Source organism: Hylobates moloch, unplaced genomic scaffold (genome assembly GCF_009828535.3).
Source record: "Hylobates moloch isolate HMO894 unplaced genomic scaffold, HMol_V3 SCAFFOLD_9, whole genome shotgun sequence".
Taxonomy (NCBI): Eukaryota; Metazoa; Chordata; class Mammalia; order Primates; family Hylobatidae; genus Hylobates; species Hylobates moloch.
In genome coordinates, this window is record NW_026652284.1 from 36,988,501 (window position 1) to 37,008,518 (window position 20,018).

The window sequence follows — 20,018 nt, forward strand, 5'->3', positions numbered from 1 at the left end:
AGATAACACAGTTTGCTGAGATGAAGGTAGAGGCAGAAGGAGCATAATTTGGGGAAGGGTAGAAAATGTTTAGCCACTGTGAACAATGAGGGGACAGCTGGCCAGAGAAATGCATGGGGCTGGCTAGCTGTGTGGAGAAACCAGCTGAGGCTGGTAACTGTCTATGCATGGCGATTGCCATCAAGGCTGGCAGCATAGTCTGCAGGGCCAAGTGCAAAATGAAAATGTGGGGCTCCTTCTTCAAAAACCAGGACAAAAACGGCCATTAAAGATAGTAAAATAAACAATTTTTTCCTTTCTACATAGTCTCTCTTGTCTTGTCCTGATGTTTGCTATATGCTATGTAATGTCACCCTCCCTCCCTCCTGCACGGAGATACTCTTTGGATGAGTGTGGAGCCTCTCAGGCCCAGAGCCTCTGACTCCATGTGTGTGCTTGTGTGCATGTATGTGTGTGTTTGTGTGTGTGTGTGTGTGCATGTGTGTCCCACCAACTAATGGTTTCCCTTCCACCAGCCCTAGGACCAATATCCCTTCCCACAAACCCATCCCAGCCTACAGCAGATGGGCGCCCATCTGGGGATGGACTTCACACATGGGAAAGCACTGGGCACCTGGATGGCAGATGGGGAAGGGACCTCACCACCTGAGTCACTAGCAGGTGTTGCATTGCAACAAGCCTGGAAGGAGGACAGCCACAGCCACGCCCCACCCAAGACAGGGTGGGCACTGGCGCCAACTTCTGGGAACAGAGCAGTGGACAAGGTAGGGAGCGGGTAGTGGGAAGCAGGAAATGGGGAGGCCGTTCATATGAATCACAGCAGCCCCTCAGGAAAGGGGCTTTTAGATCCTAGCACTCCCACCAAAACATCTGCTGCCTCCCCAACTAGGGAGTGTAGTCATTCAGGCCTGGGGCTCCTTTCACCAGGATGAGCTCCCCAGAAGAAATCTCAGGCTCCAAACACAAGCAGCTGAACATGTAACAACACTGTTTCCAACAAGAACAGGTACACGGACACACCAAAATTCCAACAGAAGATAATTTCCTGCCTAACTTGAAAGAGTGGAGATTATGAAACCAGAGAAAAGAGAACTTGTGTAGTCTTAGCGTCAAAATAGCTATGGCACTTCAGAGAAGCTTGTGTTTAAAGAACATTTTCTAATTCAATCCTTGCTTCCTAATTCACACGTCCCAATAATTTTTGGTCTTCTTAATCAGGTACTTCACCTTGTGGCCATCCAGTCATGTGCAGAGCAAACATCTTGCTCCCCCACATTAAGGTGGAAATAAGCTTTTGGATTCATTCTCTTCTGGAAGGTCAGGTGCTAAGTAAACTGGTTTTGCTAATTCGTGTCTCAAATATCTACCTGTGAAGTTTCTATCCTACTCCGATAGTGAACATTTCAAATTTACTTTGTAGAATCAATTTTCATTTTCTCAGACAGTTTTGATCAACCTAATCCATTACTAGTTTCAACTGGGAAGAAAATTTCTTTAAATGAGACAAACTTTTGGAGCATTCTCAGATTCAGTTTATAATATACTAATAATAAAGGAGTCCCTGTTGAAGAGGAAACTTCTGATTGAATACTCTTGGAAGATTCTGCCCAATTTAAAAATCTCTATGAAACACTAGAAAAGGATTGAAAAGTAAAAAGACCACTCTAGCATCATATCATCTCATGCTTTCTCTGTGGAGGCTTAAAACAGATATGGCAAAATTTACGTTCTCATATTTCTCTTTGAAATTGGCAGTAAAAAATTAGTAGTTATGCAATTTAAACAAAAAATAGCTTTAAAAATTATAGGCCCTTCCAAAATTGATTGAATTTGTAGAAAAATGTGTATCTTTTTATTGCCTCTGAACTCAACGAAACTGAACTGAATGAATGCCTATATTGAACCAAGAATAGCAGTCTATTTAAACTATGTGAAATAGTGCTGATTTTCATGGCTCTTAACTAAAAATTCATTTCCCTCACTCTTAAGCCTAAATCACATTCAATTCTATTACTGTATGAAATGATTGTGACTTGAAGACTTTTATAATCTAACTTTTGCCAATGACCTATATGCTCTAAAAAGCTGAGCTGCCTTCTCCCTAAGAGAAATGGCAGTGGGATTAATCCAGCTTATTTGAAGGGCTTCTAACTCCCCACCCCATCCAACTTGGCTTAATGCAGGCCAGAGGTATAAGCATTATTCTTAGAACCTTTGAACTGGGTGAGGCTCTAGAGATCATCTAGTACAATGTCCCATTTGCCTTATGGATTTCACACACTTGCAAATGAATAATTCTTTTTCCAAATGCACGATAATTTACAAAAAATAACCTCAGGGAACCAGAGGTGCATGATTGGATATGTAGAAATGGTAAGCATTTTCTATATTATCACATAAGTGGAAAGAAATCATTTCTATTTTTGTCAAATTTTAAAGAAATCACTCCTAATTGATTATTAAACTTTAAATATTCAATTTTATCCAAGTAAAATAAGTACTTCTTACAGATATATTGTATATGTATATACACATACATATAGAGTGTATATATATATATAGCCATATATATGTATATCTCATCATGTAAAAGATATAGACTAATACGAATTCATGCTAATATTTCTCCCAAAGAATAATAAGAAAAAAGAATACCCTATTCCCTTCTTAGAGGAAAAACACTCGATTTTAAATAGTGTTAATGCTATAGTTGTTATAGTAATTTCTCCCTTTTCAGTACACAAAATGGCAAATACTAATGCTCAAAGTAGAATCTCAGTAGATCATATTCCAAAACAGTCAACAGTTTGGGGCAGTTGATTACTCTCCTCCCTGAAACACTGTCTCCATTTGCTTTGCAGGACACCACGCTCACCTGTTTGTCCCTCTACTCATTGGGTGCCTCTGCTCAGTACCCTTTGCTAGTCTTTCCTCTTATTCCCAACTTCTCAACATTGAAGTTACCCAGGACTCTTTCCTGTGCTTCTTCTCTTCTCCACTTGTTTCCCCAGTGATCCTTTCCAAGCTGATGTCTTTAAATACCATTTATTCATTAGGGATTCTAAATTTATAGAATATCTCCAACCCAGAACTCTACTCTCAACTTCAGAGTCAAGATTTCAACTATCAATTTGACATCTCCATTTGAATGTCCAGTAGGCAACTCAAATTTAACATACACACAACTGAGACTTAAACCTTCTTTGTCTTGAATCATCCCCATCTAAGTTATTGGCAAGTCTATCCTTCCAGACATGACGTAAAGACCTTGGAATTGTCTCTAACTTCTCTCTTTCTCTAATACCCCAGATCCAGGCTGTCAGCAAAATCTATTGACTCACCTTTGCAATAAATACAGAATTCAGCCACACCTCACCACGTACATCACTCTCACCCTCATCCAATCCACTATCAATTCTGCCTGGATTATTTTAACATCTGCCAGAAGGGTGTCTCTGCTTCTACCAACTCTTTTTTTGTTTGTTTTGAGACAGAGTCTCACTCTGTCACCCAGGCTGGAGTGCAGTGGCACGATCTCAGCTCACTACAACCTCTGCCCCAGGTTCAAGCAATTCTCCTGTCTCAGCCTCCTGAGCAGCTGGGATTACAGGTGTCTGCCACCATGCCCAGCTAATTTTTGTATTTTTAGTAGAGGCAGGGTTTCACCATGTTGGCCAGGCTGGTCTCAAGCTCCTGACCTCAAGTGATCTGCCCACCCTGGCCTCCCAAAGTGCTGGGATTACAGGCGTGAGCCACCACGCCGGGCCCTGCTTCTACCAATTCTTAATACTGCAAGCAAAATTATCCTTTTAGTCTTACCTAGTCTTGCTAATCTGTGTCCCAAGTATCTACTTGTGACATTCCTATCCTACTCCAATAGTAAATACTTCAAATTTACTGAAGTCAGATTATATTATACCACTGCTTAAACCCCTCCAGTGGCTTCCCAGTTCACTCAGAGTAAGCCATATCTTTACAATGGTCCATGAGGCCTTGCATGATTTATATGAACCCGAGTACATACACACACATGCACATCTCCTACTACTCTCCTCCTTTTTCTGCTCTTTTCTATAATTGCCTCCTGGCTGAGTTTCAAAGACTCAAGATATCATCCTGTTTCCAGGGGTTTTTCACTAGCTGTTCCTTCTGCTCTTCCTCAAAGAGGCGCAAAACTCCCTGAACCTCCTTTGCTCAAATATCACATTCTTAAGTCTGTCCTGATCAATCTATTTAAAGTCCAGTAGCCCCCATCTCCCAGAACTCACTAGCCTCCAGCTATGGCCTGAATGTTGGTGTCCACCCAAAGTTCATATGTTGAAACCTAATCATCAACATAATATTTTTAGGAAGTGGAGCCTTCAGGAGGTAATTAGATGATGAGCGCAGAGCTCTCTCATGAATGAGGTTTGTGCCCTTATAAAGGAGGCCCCAGAGAACAGCCCTGACCTCTTCTGTCATGTGAGGACAAAAAAAAAAAGCACCATCTTGGAACTAGGAGGCAGGCCCTCATCAGACCCAATCTATTGACACCTCGATCTTGGACTTCCCAGCCTCCCGAACAGTGAGAAATAAATTTCTGTTGTTTATAAGCGACCCAGTCTTTGGCATTTTATTACAGCAGCCAAGTTGACCAAGACCACTTCTTTCTTGCTTTCTTTTTTCCCTTTATCATTTATCAGTTTTAAATATATTTTGTAATATGCATATTGAGTTTATTCATTTTCTTTCTTGCCCCCTAGAATGAAAGCTTCATGAGGAGGGGGATTATCTGCTCTGCTTACTGGTATTTCTCTAATACCAAGGTCAGTACCTAGCAGTACTCAATAAATGACAATTAAAGTAAATTCAAATATAAACTTTAAACAGCTAATATAGTATGAAATAACTCTAGGGTAAATTTTATTTTCTTAAAGTTAGATGCTTTTAAAATTATAATCCTTAATTTTTGCACATTTAAATATTCTAAAGATTCTTCTTTCAGCTACAAATTAGGAAAAAAAGAGACATAAGATAAAGACAAGTAAAAATGGTGAATATATTTTTGTAACTTACTTTGGTTCAATTTTGTATCTTTATAGAAGCCAATGAATTGATTTTTTCTGACCTTGGCCAGAATTTTATATATCAGCTACAAGCCTTTTCCAGCTTTAAAAAGTTACCTTTCCATTAAACAAAAAGATATGAAAATAAAGGGTGACTTGCTCTAAAGCTATAATTTGATTAAAATACAGCCAGAAAGATCAATAAAGTTAATATGGATTTGCAGACTGTATTCCAGAAATCTGTCTGCCAATCAGTCTAATGGAATTACTCTTATGTTACTGAGATCCTATTGAATATTTGAGCTCAAATATTCATAAAGAATGCTGTGCTATTATTTAAAAACCAATTACAAAGTATTTGGTTATTACATCTACCACATGATATTAAGGAACGAAGATCAACAAGATTTTACAGTCTGTCTCTCTCACATACACAAACGCATGTCCACAAGGCACAAACACAAATAGGCTGAAATTTTTTACCACAAAAGGAAAATATTTAACTCCATTTTCAAAGAGTGAAGACCAGAAAATAAATTACACATTTAAATTCAGAAAGATAATTAGAGAAGTAGAATGGGACGTTTCTCTGATTTTAAATCTAATGCTTAGTTCATGATTAGAAAAAGCATTGTTCTTTCAAGAACGATATAAATAACAGGCTATGCTAACTACGCCAAAGAAAACTCAACACTGCTCCCACTATTTGTCATCTACTCATAGCTCACAAACACAGCTGGTAATAAAATCATAAAACAGTGAAAATCTGGGTGGAAGGGTAAGAGAATTTCTGGAGATTTCAAAAGTAGGAATCCAAAAGAGCTGATGCTTTCTTCACAGCTAAAGAGAACTTTTCAGGTAATGTCCAATCTATATGTTGGCCTCTTCTGCCACTAAACAAAAGAAAGTACACACATAGACCAATCTTCTTCACTACAAGACATAGAAAGTAATGACCCCCAGGGAACAGACTAGTATTACTACTTCAGTGGGTTTCACCAAAAAAGAACACTGGAAGAGAGCAAATGTCCTCACTCTCTCGCACCATAGCTGAGCTAATGCAAAGGATCAGGTTATCAAGACATTCACACGAATCAAGGATCTTACCTAGTATTAAGCTACTAATTTAAGCTTGAGAATATAAATGACTAAGATGCACAGACACAGCAAAGAGACATTTGATGTTTCAAGTACAGCTCTCCAGATGCTTATTTTTTGTCTCAGTTGTACCTCTGGCCCAGACAATAGATACTTCACCTGCTCTCCAGGTGAAGTACAGTTTTCTCTCATAGCAGGGAGCATTTTAGGTTAGGAAACATCTCTGAGTTATTTCCAGAAAGTTACATCTGAGGCATCTTCTAGGAGCTGTGTCTCATAAATCCACAGATTCTGAGTTTGTTTGCTGTAGGCATTTTAAACCAGAGACATCTTACTAAAACATCCCACAGATAAGGACTTCTCTTCTATAAATTATCATTAATTATGCTGGTTACTGACATGTTCACAAGGATACTGTGCCTGGCCTCCTGTCTTGTCTCCTTCTTGGGCATGTATGCCATCTCCTCATAAAGGGAAAGAAACAGATCACAGGTCTTCTCCTTCCTCCTGGTATTGATCTGTGAAGTAGCAGAAAAGAAATAGCAGTAACTATTACTATGGAAATATAGTTAATAATCACCCAATACTTAGTTTGAACCTCTTAAGCAAATATAGACAAAGTATCTAAAAATTATTTGCAATTGGTAGACAAGTTTTGATATAAGGAGGAAACTTTCCAAACTCAAAAAATTTGAAATAGCTTGATGGATCAGGAAAGAATGCCCCAAAAGACAACAAAACACATGGTCTTGATAAAATCAACATGGAACTAATGCCCTTAGTGCTATATGTTATTTGTAATTGTTGTCCACAAAATTATGCTTAAATTAAACATGTATTAAATTGTATCTACTGTGTGGGCATTATTTTTCTCAAGAAGTCTCATTGCTATTAAAATGGTTCAAATTTAGTGGTTCCCTCCTGGAACTGTTAAACAGAATCAGGTGGTTTCCCAAAACACTTGCAGTGTCAAGATTATGGTACCCAAAGCTGGTTTTTAAAAATTATGCTGTGTTGCTGCTGGTGTGTGGTGTCCATCATACACTCTAATTATTTTCATAAAGTTCTCCCAGGTACCATAAAGAGCAAATTAAACATGCAAGGCCTTTACTCTCAAGAAAATTGCGGTTTAAAAGAGTCAACAAACTGAGAAATCAGGAAAATGACTGTTTCTACTCTGACCCAGCTGAACTGACAGATGTCATTAAAACAAATGATTAGACCACAGAAGAATGTGCTGTTCATAGATAATGGAGACCTAAATGCTGTCTTTGCTACTAACTATCTGCTGGGTCCTCGTGCACCACTTCTGTTTTCTGCATCTCAATTGTATCCATGAAATAACAAAATTTGGATTAGATGATGCTCAGTCTGTTCAAAGTCTAAGCTTATGGAAGAAATACATAAAGTAAATAGATAAAGAAACTTGGCATTCATGATGTTGGTATTATGGAATGTGTCATTAAGTCCCAAGAACTGAGTGCTGCACCATGTGCATTTTGTTTGAAAAAGAAAAACATATTCTTTCATTTATTAAAAATCATATGCATGCCCAGCACTTTGGGAGGCCAAGGCGGGTGGACCACGAAGTCAGGAGATCGAGACCATCCTGGCTAACATGGTGAAACCCTGTCTCTACTAAAAATACAAAAAAATTATCTGGGCGTGCTGGCAGGCACCTGTAGTCCCAGCTACTCAGGAGGCTGAGGCAGGAGAATGGCGTGAACCTGGGAGGCAGAGCTTGCAGTGAGCCAAGATCGCACCATTTCACTCCAGGCTGGGTGACAGAGCAAGACTCCGTCTCAAAAAAAAAAAAAAAAAAAAAAATCATATGCATGAAGAAAGAACTTGAAGTGTCTTGGCTCTGGTGCTTCTGTTAAGTGTAATATAACTGTGGTTCATATTTTGGTCCCTAGTTATTGGAAGGCCATGAGCCCTGACCTTAGCCTTGTACTCAGCAGGCTATTTAAGTATTCTAATAAGTTTTATACCTTTAGTTAGGTCAAATACAAAAAAAAAAAAAAATAGCCTGTTTGCCAAAAAAGCAGAAACCATTTCAAAACATTAAAAGAAACATTCAAAAATATTAGGGAATGCATCCATATGTTCTGGTCAAAGTACTCCCATAAGGAGCCAAAAGCCAAACTAATTTTGTGGACATTTGAAGGTTTGCTGTTAGTGTAGTCCCACTTGTAGGGCATGGAGAAAACAAGGGGTCCATGTGCTCTTCCCAACCCTTACCAGCATGAAAGAGAACCCTGCTGAGGAGCTAAGATGCTAAACCTTAGCCTAAACTAATAGCAGAAGTTATGTAATTGTTTTCTCTGACTCTAAAAATAAAGAGAAGGGGCAGAAATTCAGCTTAAGTCTTTTTTTTAACACCTTATAATGGCAGAAACATTTGAATTTCCTAACTGGTGCACGAGAGAGGAAGAAAGCAAGATGGGTAGAGATTTAAATTCAATTCTTTTTTTCTATTGTCTGAGACTACAGCATCAACAACTGGCAATTGAGAGAAGAGATACATCATTATACTTATTTATAGCATTAACTACTTTACATTCATCCACACAAGTGAAACTGTAAAAAAAAAATTATAAAGGGAGTGTGTGGTTCTTTCATTAGCTTGTCTGTAATACTGGATTGGTCCATAAATTAATGTGTATAAGAGGATGGGGGAAAAAAAGGATTCAAAGCTCTGCCATTCTAATTACAGCTCTTTAAATATCAAAAGACACAAAGAAAGATTCCTTTTGAAAAGCCTACCGACTCTCTTGGTAAGACACTATTAATTACTTGCATAAATCTGCAGTTTGTACACCCAGAGTTATGGGTGACATTATTATATTATCTGAGCTTTTAACAGTCCCTGTTGGTCTCAGGGTGTTTCTTTAAACTCTTGTTTACCAACCGATCCCTTTGTAAACTTCAACTTTCTGCTCAGAGGGAATGAGCAGAGCTCTGAGACAACAGGTACCTTTGAGCCATTCATATTATCTACAACTCACACAATTCAATTAGAGAAACTGTACCATGTGAATTATTAAATTAGGCTGGAGATCGCCATGGGCAATAATAACATCACAATCTTATTTAAAAACAACACATATAGCTTCCATAAACAAACTGTTTATAAACAAACCACATGGGCAATGGAAAATACAAAGTAGGCCTCCCATCTAAATTAATAGGTAAAGCCCCAGAGAAATGACATCTAGAGAAATAATTATAGCTTAGAAAACATTTGCCTCCAAATTTCTAACTTTTATGTATACACTTAATCAGAATTGCTCTTTTGAACATCCATTGCATAGAAAAGTTAACAGAATTAAAATCTGGCCCATGGCTCTATATTTTTGCAATAAATACATATTCTAGAGAACATTCTCCAAGCTGCTTTGGAGGACAGAGGGGAAGCGTGCTGCTTGATAAAATTCAAAGCAGCAAATGTGTCCCCTGTTGTGCCCAAATGCCAAGTTTCAGCTTTAATCATGCACCAGAAGGTTTTGCAAAATATTTAAAAAGGGAAATAGACTTATGATCAAACTGGATGGGTCCACATTATCTATTTGGGGAGAAAGAAGCAGGCAAAGCAGGCAACAAGTCAAAACCTAAACCGTCTGAAGGACCCCATGCCAAGGAGGAAGTGGTAGGTAATCTTTCTCATGGGCTCCCCAATGTAAAATCAAAGCTTAAGCTTCCCTCCAGTCAGACCCTTATAATGACTGTGAGTGTCAAACACTCAAAGGTTGATCCAAGGCAAGTCTGCTCTTACAGTGGTTAAACCAGATGTGACACCATTTAATAATACAAGTTTATGTGTTCCTCCTAATTGGCCAACAAGCCCATCAATTATAAGGCTTGGCCAATAGCCCAATTCTATTGACATCATGAAACTTAATCATGTAACAAAATGGAACTGCTCCTTTTAATCTTCTCAGTCTTTTCTGCTTTTAATCACATAGATGAACGTGGGAATATTTTGAAGTTGGGAGTTATGGGGGAAGGTCAAGAGTGTCCAGATATATGTGTCAGTAGATAAATCTAGGTGAGAATAGATTGACTCAATAATAGAGATTATAAGACAAAAACAGGTGCCATCTTAAGCAGATGCCTATATATGTGTTAATAACTTGCTGGGAACTATTCACACTAGCAAAGATATGGAGTCAACCTCAATGACCACCAACAGATGAATGGATAAAGAACATGTAGTACAGGCTGGAAATGATGGCTCATGCTCGTAATCCCAGAGTTTTGGAAGGCCAAGACAGGAAGATCACTTGAGCTCAGGAGTTCCAGACCAGCCTGGGCAACATAGCAAGACCCTGTCTCTACAAAAACAAAGGAAGGGAAGGGAAGGGAAGAGAAGGGAAGGGAAGGGAAGGGAAGGCAAGGGGGCCAGTATATATATACAATGTAATATTATTTGGCCATAAAATAGAATAAAATCATGTCATTTACAGCAACATGGATGAAACTGGGGGTCATTATGTTACATGAAATAAGCCATGCACCCAAAGACAAATTTCATGTTTTCTTACTCATATGTGGGAACTAAAAAAGCTGATCTCATGAATATAGAGAGTATAATGATATATACTAGAGCAGCAGTCCCCAGCCCTTTTGGCACTAGGGACCAGTTTCACGGAAGACAGTTTTTCCACAGACCGGTGGGGGCAGGGATAGTTTGGGGATGATTCAAGCGCATTAAATTTATTGTGCACTTTATTTCTATTATTACTACATTGTAATACATAATGAAATAGTTATACAACTCACGATAATGTAGAATTGGTGGGAGCCCTGAGCTTGTTTTTCTGCTCAGGGGAAATCTGGGGATGATGAGAGGCAGTGACAGATCATCAAGCATTAGATTCTTATAAGGAATGTGCAACCCAGATCCCCCACATGCGCAGTTCACAATAGGGTTTTCGCTCCTGTGAGAATCTAATGCCACTGCCGATCTGATAGGAAGCGGAGCTCAGGCAGTAGTGCTCATTCACCCACTGCTCACCTCCTGCTGTGCAGCCCAGTTCCTAACAGAACACCAACCAGTACCAGTCCATGGCCCGGGGGTTGGGCCCCCCTGTACTAAAGGCTGCGAAGGGTGGGGAGTGGGGGCAGTGAAGGCAGGCTGATTAATAGATACAAATATATGGTTAAATAAAAGGAATAAGTTATAATCATAAAAAATAATAAGTGCTAACATTTGATAGTAGAGCGACTATAGATAATGGCAGTATATTGTATATTTTGAAATAGTTAAAAGAGAGGACTTGAAATGTTCACAACACACAGAAATGATACATGACATATCTCCAGGTGATAGATATCCTAAAACCTCTGACTTGACCATTACACATTCTATGCATATAACAAAATATCACATGTACCTCATAAATATGTATAAATATTATGTATCAATGAAAGAAAGAAATGACTGGGAGCTCCCAATGCCCCCTGGAGAAAGGCTGCAAAACTTTCCAGCTAAAAGGTATTCTGTTAATGTGCTGAAGCAACTCCTTTATTTTACTGATAAGAAAATAGATAGGGAAGGTGCATGGTTTTTTCAAATGTTCACAAATAATTGGTAGTAGAGTTACAATTCAAGCTCAGATTTACCTTGTACTCATGGAGTTTTCTGCTATTATGCTGAGAGTAGAAAGAGATTCTTAAATTTAGCAACTGTTTTTTATCATGGTGGCCATGACTAGCTAAGTAAATATAAAAAGAAAAGAAGACATCAAAGTTCAAACAATAAAGATAAACATATTGTGTGGTGGAAGATGTTTTATTTTTTGGTGTGTATGTGTTTTGTTTTTTTTTTTTTTTTTTTTTGAGACAAGGTCTCACTCCGTCACCCAGTCTGTAGTGCAGTGGCACCATCTCTGCCCACTTTAGCCTCAAACTCCTAGCTCAAGTGATCCTCCCACCTCAGGCCCCAAAGTAGTTGGGACTACAGTAGTGTGCCACCATGCCCGGCTAATATTTTTGTATTTTTTGTAGAGACAGGGTTTTACCATGTTACTGAGGCTGGTCTTGATCTCCTCAACTCAGGCAATCTGCCCGCCTCAGCCTCCCAAAATGCTGGGTTTACAGATGTGAGCCTCTGCGTGTGTGGAGGACATTTTAAAGACTGTCTGGAAAAAGAAATAAGAGTCACAAATTGGATCATGTCACTGTCTTACATTTCAATGACATTTTTATTGCTCCTATAAGCTTGGATTCAAACTCCACCCTGGCCTTCCAGGTTCTGCCCCAGCCTTCTCTCCAGTCTACTCACATGACCTTCTCCTTCAGCTTCTGCATTCCTAGGCCATCAGACTTCTAGTTGGCAGTGGTAGCATATTATCATCTTCCTCCCTACATCATTTGTCCTTGGTGTCTAGCCTAGAGCCAGTCATGCAGCCGGTGTTCAGAGTATGTTGAATAAATGTGCGAAATCATACAGGTAAAAATGCATGGAATATTTTCAGGATGTAAACCACTATTAAAATATGAGGTGTTCCTTCCTTGAGAAAACTTTAAAAGTTCGTGGAAAAATGGAATTAAAAGATAAGAATAAAAACTATAAACTTTATTGAATGAAAATGGATGTCTTTTAAAGATTTTTTAAGATTAGGAAACAAAGAGAAGCCAGAAGGAGCCAAATCAGGACTCAAATGTGGATCTAATGACTTCCCAATGAAACTCTCGTAGCCTTTGTCTGATGAGAAGAATGAGCAAGAGCATTGTCGTGGGTAAGGACTCTCAGGTGAAGCTTCCAGGCTTTCTTTCTGCTAAAGCTTTGGATTTCCCTAAACACTCTCATAATAAGCAGATGTTATTTTTCTTTGGCCCTCCAAAAAGTCAATATAAACTTTTGTAAAGCATCAAATATTTCATCATTCTTCCACCCAAGTTTTATCATAAATTTGATGTTTGTTTTTGCTTTGACTTTAGCAAAATTCATGTTTCTCTGATAGGGCTCTTTTCAAACTGATATCATATCTTTCTTAATGCCTCAAACTAGATCCTATTCAGACATGTTATTTTAAGTTAGTATGGGCTTATTTTGGTGTGAAAAAATTTTGAAATCCATGCATTACTTTTTCATAATACTCATTTTCCATAAACTTTTTGATAACCCCTCATATTTATTTCTTAATGCATTTGGAATTTGATTTTCACACACAACTTTTCAGGGACATATTTATGTCCTAAAGATGCATGCGTTGTATTACACTATGATATCTGGATGAGCCAGGGTAATTTAAAACGCACTAGTTTAATCACCTCTCACCCAGCTCTTGTACTAACCAAACTGAGCATTCTTAACTCTAACTCTAACTCTTTTTTCTAAAGAAAAAGAAGGATATTTCTTGTCCAGTAAGCAAAAAAAATAGGCATGAACTATTCAACTCCTTTATTTTCCCATCCCTGGCTGTGGGGCAGGGTACTCTCAGTCACACAGTCATCCTCTGAGGACAAATGTGTGTGATGGCAAATATGATGTCATTGGTCTACCTCCAAACATGATTTGATGGATTGAGCTGAATTTCTGCCAAGGGTCCAATCTATGGATTGCAGAAGGTGTCTTGGACATTATCCAAACAGAAAGCAAGGGCCAGCCACATCTTGAACCCTGAAGGAGACTTGGTTCTCCCCCATTGGTTCCCACCTGCTATTCACTATCAGAGTGGAGCATGCTCCCCATTGGCTCATTTTCCCAAATGCTGTTCAATCAGGAGGCGGACTTACCTCATAAATGTGTGTGTATATATACACACACACACACACACATTTATTAGTGTGTGGTGTGTAGGTAAAAGGATTAACTGCTTTATCTTGATGGAGGTGCCATGAGAATTAAAGCAATTTAATGTCCAGGTCATGCTGTCCAGTATAGCATTATTTCTGCTTGATTTATTTTAAAAGCCCACACAATTAATATCTTAAGCTAAGCATTTCATTTGTTCATTTATTCAGTTTCTGAGGAAGGTGTGTGTGTGTGTGTGTGTGTGTGTGTGTGTGTGATATTCCACAAAGTCTCTATGCTAATACAGTTTACATCCTAATTGAGGGAGACAGACAGTAAGTAAATACATGTCAAAAGTGATAAGTGCTAAAGAGAAGAGAAAAACCAGAATAAGAGGAAGATGATGGGGCTGAGGGAGGGAGGGCCAGATTGAATGGATGGTGGTCAGGGAAGACCTGGTGGATAAGCAACCCTGAGCAGAGAATTGGTGATAAAGCGATTCATGCAAATATCTGCGGAGGTGACAGCCCTCACACAGAAATGAGAAGTGCAGTTGTGTGATATGGGAGCATGTCATATTACCTATAGGTTCTTGTTTGTTTGTTTGTTTGTTTGTTTGTTTGTTTGAGACACAGTCTTGCTCTGTCACCCAGGCTGGAGTGCAATGGCGCAATCTTGGCTCATTGCAATCTCCACCTCCTGGGTTCAAACGATTCTTCTGCCTCAGCCTCCCAAGTAGCTGGGATTACAGGTTCATGCCAGCACACCTGGCTTATTTTGTGTTTTTAATAGAGACAGGGTTTCACCATGTTGGCTAGGCTGGTCTGGAACTCCTGAACTCAAGTGATCCGCCCATCTCAGCCTCCCAAAATGTTGGGATTACAGGCATGAGCCACCACACCCAGCTTGCTGTATGTTCTTATTTTTAGAATTTTTGATGGTCTGGCATCTGGGGCCTTGCTGGATCCTGGAGAGACCACCCCTCCCAGGGTGAGCTAGTTCCTAGAGAGAGCAATGCCTTTCACTTGCAAATCAACCAACCCAAAGCCAATACCTCCAGCCACCTCTTTTATTGAGCTCCTACACTGAGGGCCAATATTCCCATGTCCTAATCACCCCAGGGCCATGTATCAGACAACCAGAGAAGCCTCTGTACTCCAGAGCCTGCTGAAATCATTCAGACTGGTCCATCCTAAGCCTGGTTACTCTCCCTTGCCTTTCCCCGTGGAAATCACAGTAAAAGCTTTTCCCCATACCTCCCCTCACTCCTTTGCCTCCTGACTGACACTGGTGCTTCCTGTGCGGCCCAGCATGGCTTACAATTGTCTCCTGCTTCTAGGAACCATGAGTAAAAACTTTTTCCTTCATAACAATCATTTCTGTATCTATAAGTCATGCCATACCTGATTAAAACAAATACTAGGTACACATTTTTAAATGCATGCCTGGTGCATTCAAGGAGCAGCTAGAATGCCAGTGTGGCTGGAACAGAGAGTGAGGGGATGAGACAAGAGAGGGAAACAAAGGGCCAGCCCATGTAGACACCTACAAGGATTGGCTCTTAATCTGACTAAAGCAAAGAACCACTGAGAAGTTCAGAAGAGAAAAATGACGTGACTTAATCTACCTTTCAACAAGAATAATCTGGCCACTATGTTGATAATAGAATGAAGAGTGGCAATGGAGAAGCACAGAAGTAACCTGGGGACTTATTACAATAATCTATTCAAGAGATGCTGGTGGACAGGACCAGGGTGGTAATTGGGGGAGGCAGCAAGCAATGGTTGAGTTCTGGATATAAAGGCTTTTGAAAATGAAGTCAATATGATTTGCTGATGAGTTGATGTGTTGTGAGAGAGAGCAATCATAGATTACTGTAAGGTTTTCTGGCATGTGAAACTATAAAAACGTAGTCGCCACTTACCAACACAGCAAAACTGCAGGAAGAATGTACCCGGGATGGGGAGATGGACTGCAAATCAGGAATTCAGTGTGGAACATGTTATGAGATGCCTATTACACGTCATTGATTTTATGATTACAGCAAGCAGGAATAGGTAGAAGTAGATCTTGAAGGATAATGAAGCAAGCTTCCATGCTGGAGAAGCTTGCATGGCAAGGAACTGAGGGGGGCCTTCAGGCAGGAGCCAGCCAGGAACTGAGGCCCTGATTCCAACAGCCGAAAAGAACTGAATCCTGCCAGCAATCACGTGAGCTTGGATGCACATCCTTCCTCAGTCAGGCCTTCTGATGAAACCTTAGTCTCTGCTGACACTTTATTGCAACCTGTGAGAAACCCTAACTTAGAGGACTCAGTAATGTTATGCCCAGATTTCTGACCCACAGAAACTGTAAGATAATAAATGTATATTGTCTTAAGCTGCAAATTTAGGGGCCAATTTGTTATGCAGCAATAGATAAGTAATACATGGTAATTAGAATGAATGTAGATGGAAAACAAAATTGGGGCTTGGCCCTGGGTCACCCCATTGTTTAGAAGTCAGTAAGATATAGAGGAGCATGTAAAGAAAACTAAGAGCAGTCAGTGAAGAAGGGGAAATAAAAGACTGTACAATAAAGGATTGAAGAAGGAGGAGGAAATTATCAATCGATCAAATGCCCTTGATAGGCCAAATATAGATGAGGACTGAGAATTTGTCACTGAAGTCAACAATATTGAGGTCATTCGTACAATAACATTAAGAACAGCAAGGTAAAAAAAAAATCTACACTTTAATTTATTTTATAAAGATAGCCCAAATTTCACAAATGAGTTTTCCTTTAAGGAAGATAGAGTTCTACCTATTTCTACTTGCTGCAGCAATTTTAACACTGGAGAAAGATTTAGATTTTCAACTTTAAGTATATCTTTTATAGATGAACACAACGTGCTATGTGAATTATCCAAGGTGACATAGCTAATAGAAGAGTTAGGAACTGAAACGACCTACTGCTCTTTCTGCTACATCACACTACCCCTTTGATTTCCTACTTCAAGGTGAACAATTAAAAATCCTAAAAAGCTGTATAGCAGTATTAAATACAGTTATGCACCACATAATGATATTTCAGTCAGTGATGGGCCACAAATACAATGGTGGTCCCATAAGACTATCATATCATATTTTTACTGCATCTTTTCTAATTTTAGATATGTTTAGATCGCAAATAGCATTGTGTTATAGTTGCCTGCAGTATTCAGGACAGTAACAGGTTTGTAGCCTAGGAGCAATAGACTATGTCATATAACCTAGGTGAGTAGTAGTCTAGACCACCTAGATTTGTATATGTACTCTCTATGAGGTGCACGATGATTAAATCACCTAAAAATGCATTTCTCAGAACTTATTTCTGTCATTAACAACACATGACTGTATAGCTCACCTTTTATACCTGAAGCTGATATATGTATGCTTTCCCTTACTTAAAAATATGTAAAAATCTTATTAAGAGCAAGGTTATGGGGTAATTTTTAAACTACTGAAAGGATCAACATGTAAAATACAAAAGATACTCATATGAGAGGTCCCAGAATTTAATTTCAAAGCTCAATAAAGCAAATAAGATGCTGTTAGTTAGAACATCTGCCAGTCACTGTACTACTTTAAAGAATGATCTACACAGCTCATCATTAACATGTAAAATCACTTACTTCATACGATTTTCCAGTTTCTTTGCCTTCAAATGTAAGCACACGGACCTTGTTGGTCTTGTGCACTTCTGTATCTCAGGGCATGTAATAGTTCCTAGGAATCAGTAGGAAGTACAATATGTTTGTTGGATGAATGAATGTTTGAACTGAGACTCAAAGAACTTAAGTGGAGGCATGAAAAGCAGAAGGAAAAGCCTAAACACAGGCCTGGAAGCATAAGAGGACCTGCCATACTAGGAAATATGAAGGGGCTTGGGTCCCTGTACAGAGAATGGTCAATAGCGAGTGGTGGGAAAAACAATTTGTGAAGTTGAGTGGAGTGAGTCTGCATAGTCGTTGAGTGACAGATGAAGAAGTTTGAGGTCTGGCCTCCATTCTTAAAGCTCAGGGGAGCCACTGAAGAGTAACAATAGGGAGAGTAATACACATAACAAGGCCTGGAGTTTAGAAAGGACTTGGACTTGAGGGTGGATGAAAAGCTGAGACTGAGACAGGAAGCAGAAAGATTCATTGGCTTGTTTTGGATTCATTAAAAAAAAAAAAAAAGATGCCACCATATACTTGAGCTAGAACAGCAATCAAGATATTGACCGCCCAATGGGATCTCAAGGGACTGACAGTCCAGTGGGGACACAGATGTATCACAGACCATGGCAGCACAGCATAGTAAGTGTAATAAATGAAGTGAACACAGAATGTGGGCGGTGCAAAAAAAGAGGTTCTGAGGGCCAGGCGCGGTGGCTCAAGCCTGTAATCCCAGCACTTTGGGAGGCCGAGGCGGGTGGATCACGAGGTCAGGAGATCAAGACCATTCTGGTTAACACAGTGAAACCCCGATTCTACTAAAAATACAAAAAATTAGTCGGGCCTGGTGTTGGGCGCCTGTAGTCCCAGCTACTTGGGAGGCTGAGGCAGGAGAATGGCGTGAACCCGGGAGACGGAGCTTTCAGTTAGTCGAGATCCCGCCACTTCACTCCAGCCTGGGTGACAGAGCGAGACTTCATCTCAAAAAAAAAAAAAAAAAAAAAAAGAGGTTCTGAGCTGAGATTTCACTGCAGGTGACATCTACTCTTGATGAGAAGCATCAGTAATCAGGAGGGTAGCCCAGGAAGAGGGAGACACATAGTCCAGGGACAGCAAGGGCCGATGGAAAAAGAGAGCATTCAGTGAGAACAGAAAGCAAGAAGGCAGTCAAGGCATTCAAACCATAACCTCGAAAATCCAGGTGACCGTGAGTGCAAGTGGGGAGGAGATGGAATAGCTCCAGAAACCCGTTCGTTTCCTCAGGCCACTTCACAGTCTGTATCTTGCATTCCCATCCCCCTCCTGTGCCCACCACCAGAGAGCCATTATTCTACCTTCTTCACTGTAGATTAATTTCGCCTGTCTTAAATCTCATATAAGCAGAATCATAGAGTATGCACCATTTCTTTTTAATCTGGGTGGTAGTTACACAGGTGTGTCTATACAGAAATCAAGCCATATGTTTAATATTTGTGCACTTTACCATAGGTATAGTACATCCCAATTTTCAAAGTGGGGAGAGGAAAGGGAAAATCAAAGATGACTCCTACCTTGTGTCCCTCAAATTTTCCACCAGGCACTGGTTTCACTGGATGGGATTACATTTTTTAAAGGGTCCCATGTTCAAATAAGCTTGGGAGATGCTAGGTTAAATTGAATTAAAGCCACTTCATTCTGCAAGTCTTCTCTGAGCTTTCGCTACATTGGGAAGCATTGGGAATCTCCAAAGGGGTGATAAATATCCAGTTTCTCAGGCTTTTCCTTTCACAGTCTCTCTTGGGACTCAAATATTAAGGAACTCACGGTGGAAAAATTTTCTAGCCTGAACACTGTGGGAAATGGATTATGTTCATCCAGGGAAATAATTTTCTTGGGCAAATCGAATTTGAGGTGCCAGTGGGTAAATACATCAGGCACCAAGTCTCTCCAGCAGGCTGAAATGCAGGAAAGCCCTTCCAAACGCGATCAGGCCTGGGGATATATTTGAACTCTCTGACATATGGTTGGTGTCTGAAAATCTGTAGATAGACATGGATTACATCCCCCAAAAAGAGGCATTGCATGAGACGTTCGCGGGGCCCCGGAGGTAGCTGGGTGCAGGGAAAGGAACCAGGAAAATGACAAATAAAGAGAAGTTATGGGATAACAGTGCTCCTTCTTGGGGCAACAATACAGGCTGGATGCCTTCAACAATATTTCTTTCCCATCTTAAGATTGTGCTCAATGCTCGTATCAACAGCCAGTACTCAGAGCTCCTTAAATGTCTTTAGAAGTTCTATCATAGGTCAGATGACAGGATTCTTAAGTTGCTAAGAAGAGAAGCTTAGTCCAAAATACAACACTTTCTGGAGGAGTTTACAAATTTCGAACAAACACATGGTTCCGAAATAAAAACATTTCTGCCAGGCTAAAAATTGGTTAATAACGAAAAGAAGAAGAAGGGCAATATGAGTGTGAT

General features: G+C 39.7%; 1 protein-coding gene across 2 annotated transcripts in view; it reads right to left on the bottom strand.

The window, feature by feature from the left end:
* The window catches only part of YTHDF3 (YTH N6-methyladenosine RNA binding protein F3), a 136,238-nt gene that overhangs the window by 13,850 nt on the left and 102,370 nt on the right, over window positions 1-20,018 (bottom strand). For both annotated transcript variants that reach the window (XM_058443785.1, XM_058443787.1), the window contains exon 5: window positions 6,543-6,661. In XM_058443785.1, the coding sequence (XP_058299768.1) occupies window positions 6,543-6,661 (119 nt within the window). The remainder of the gene's footprint in view (window positions 1-6,542; window positions 6,662-20,018) is intronic.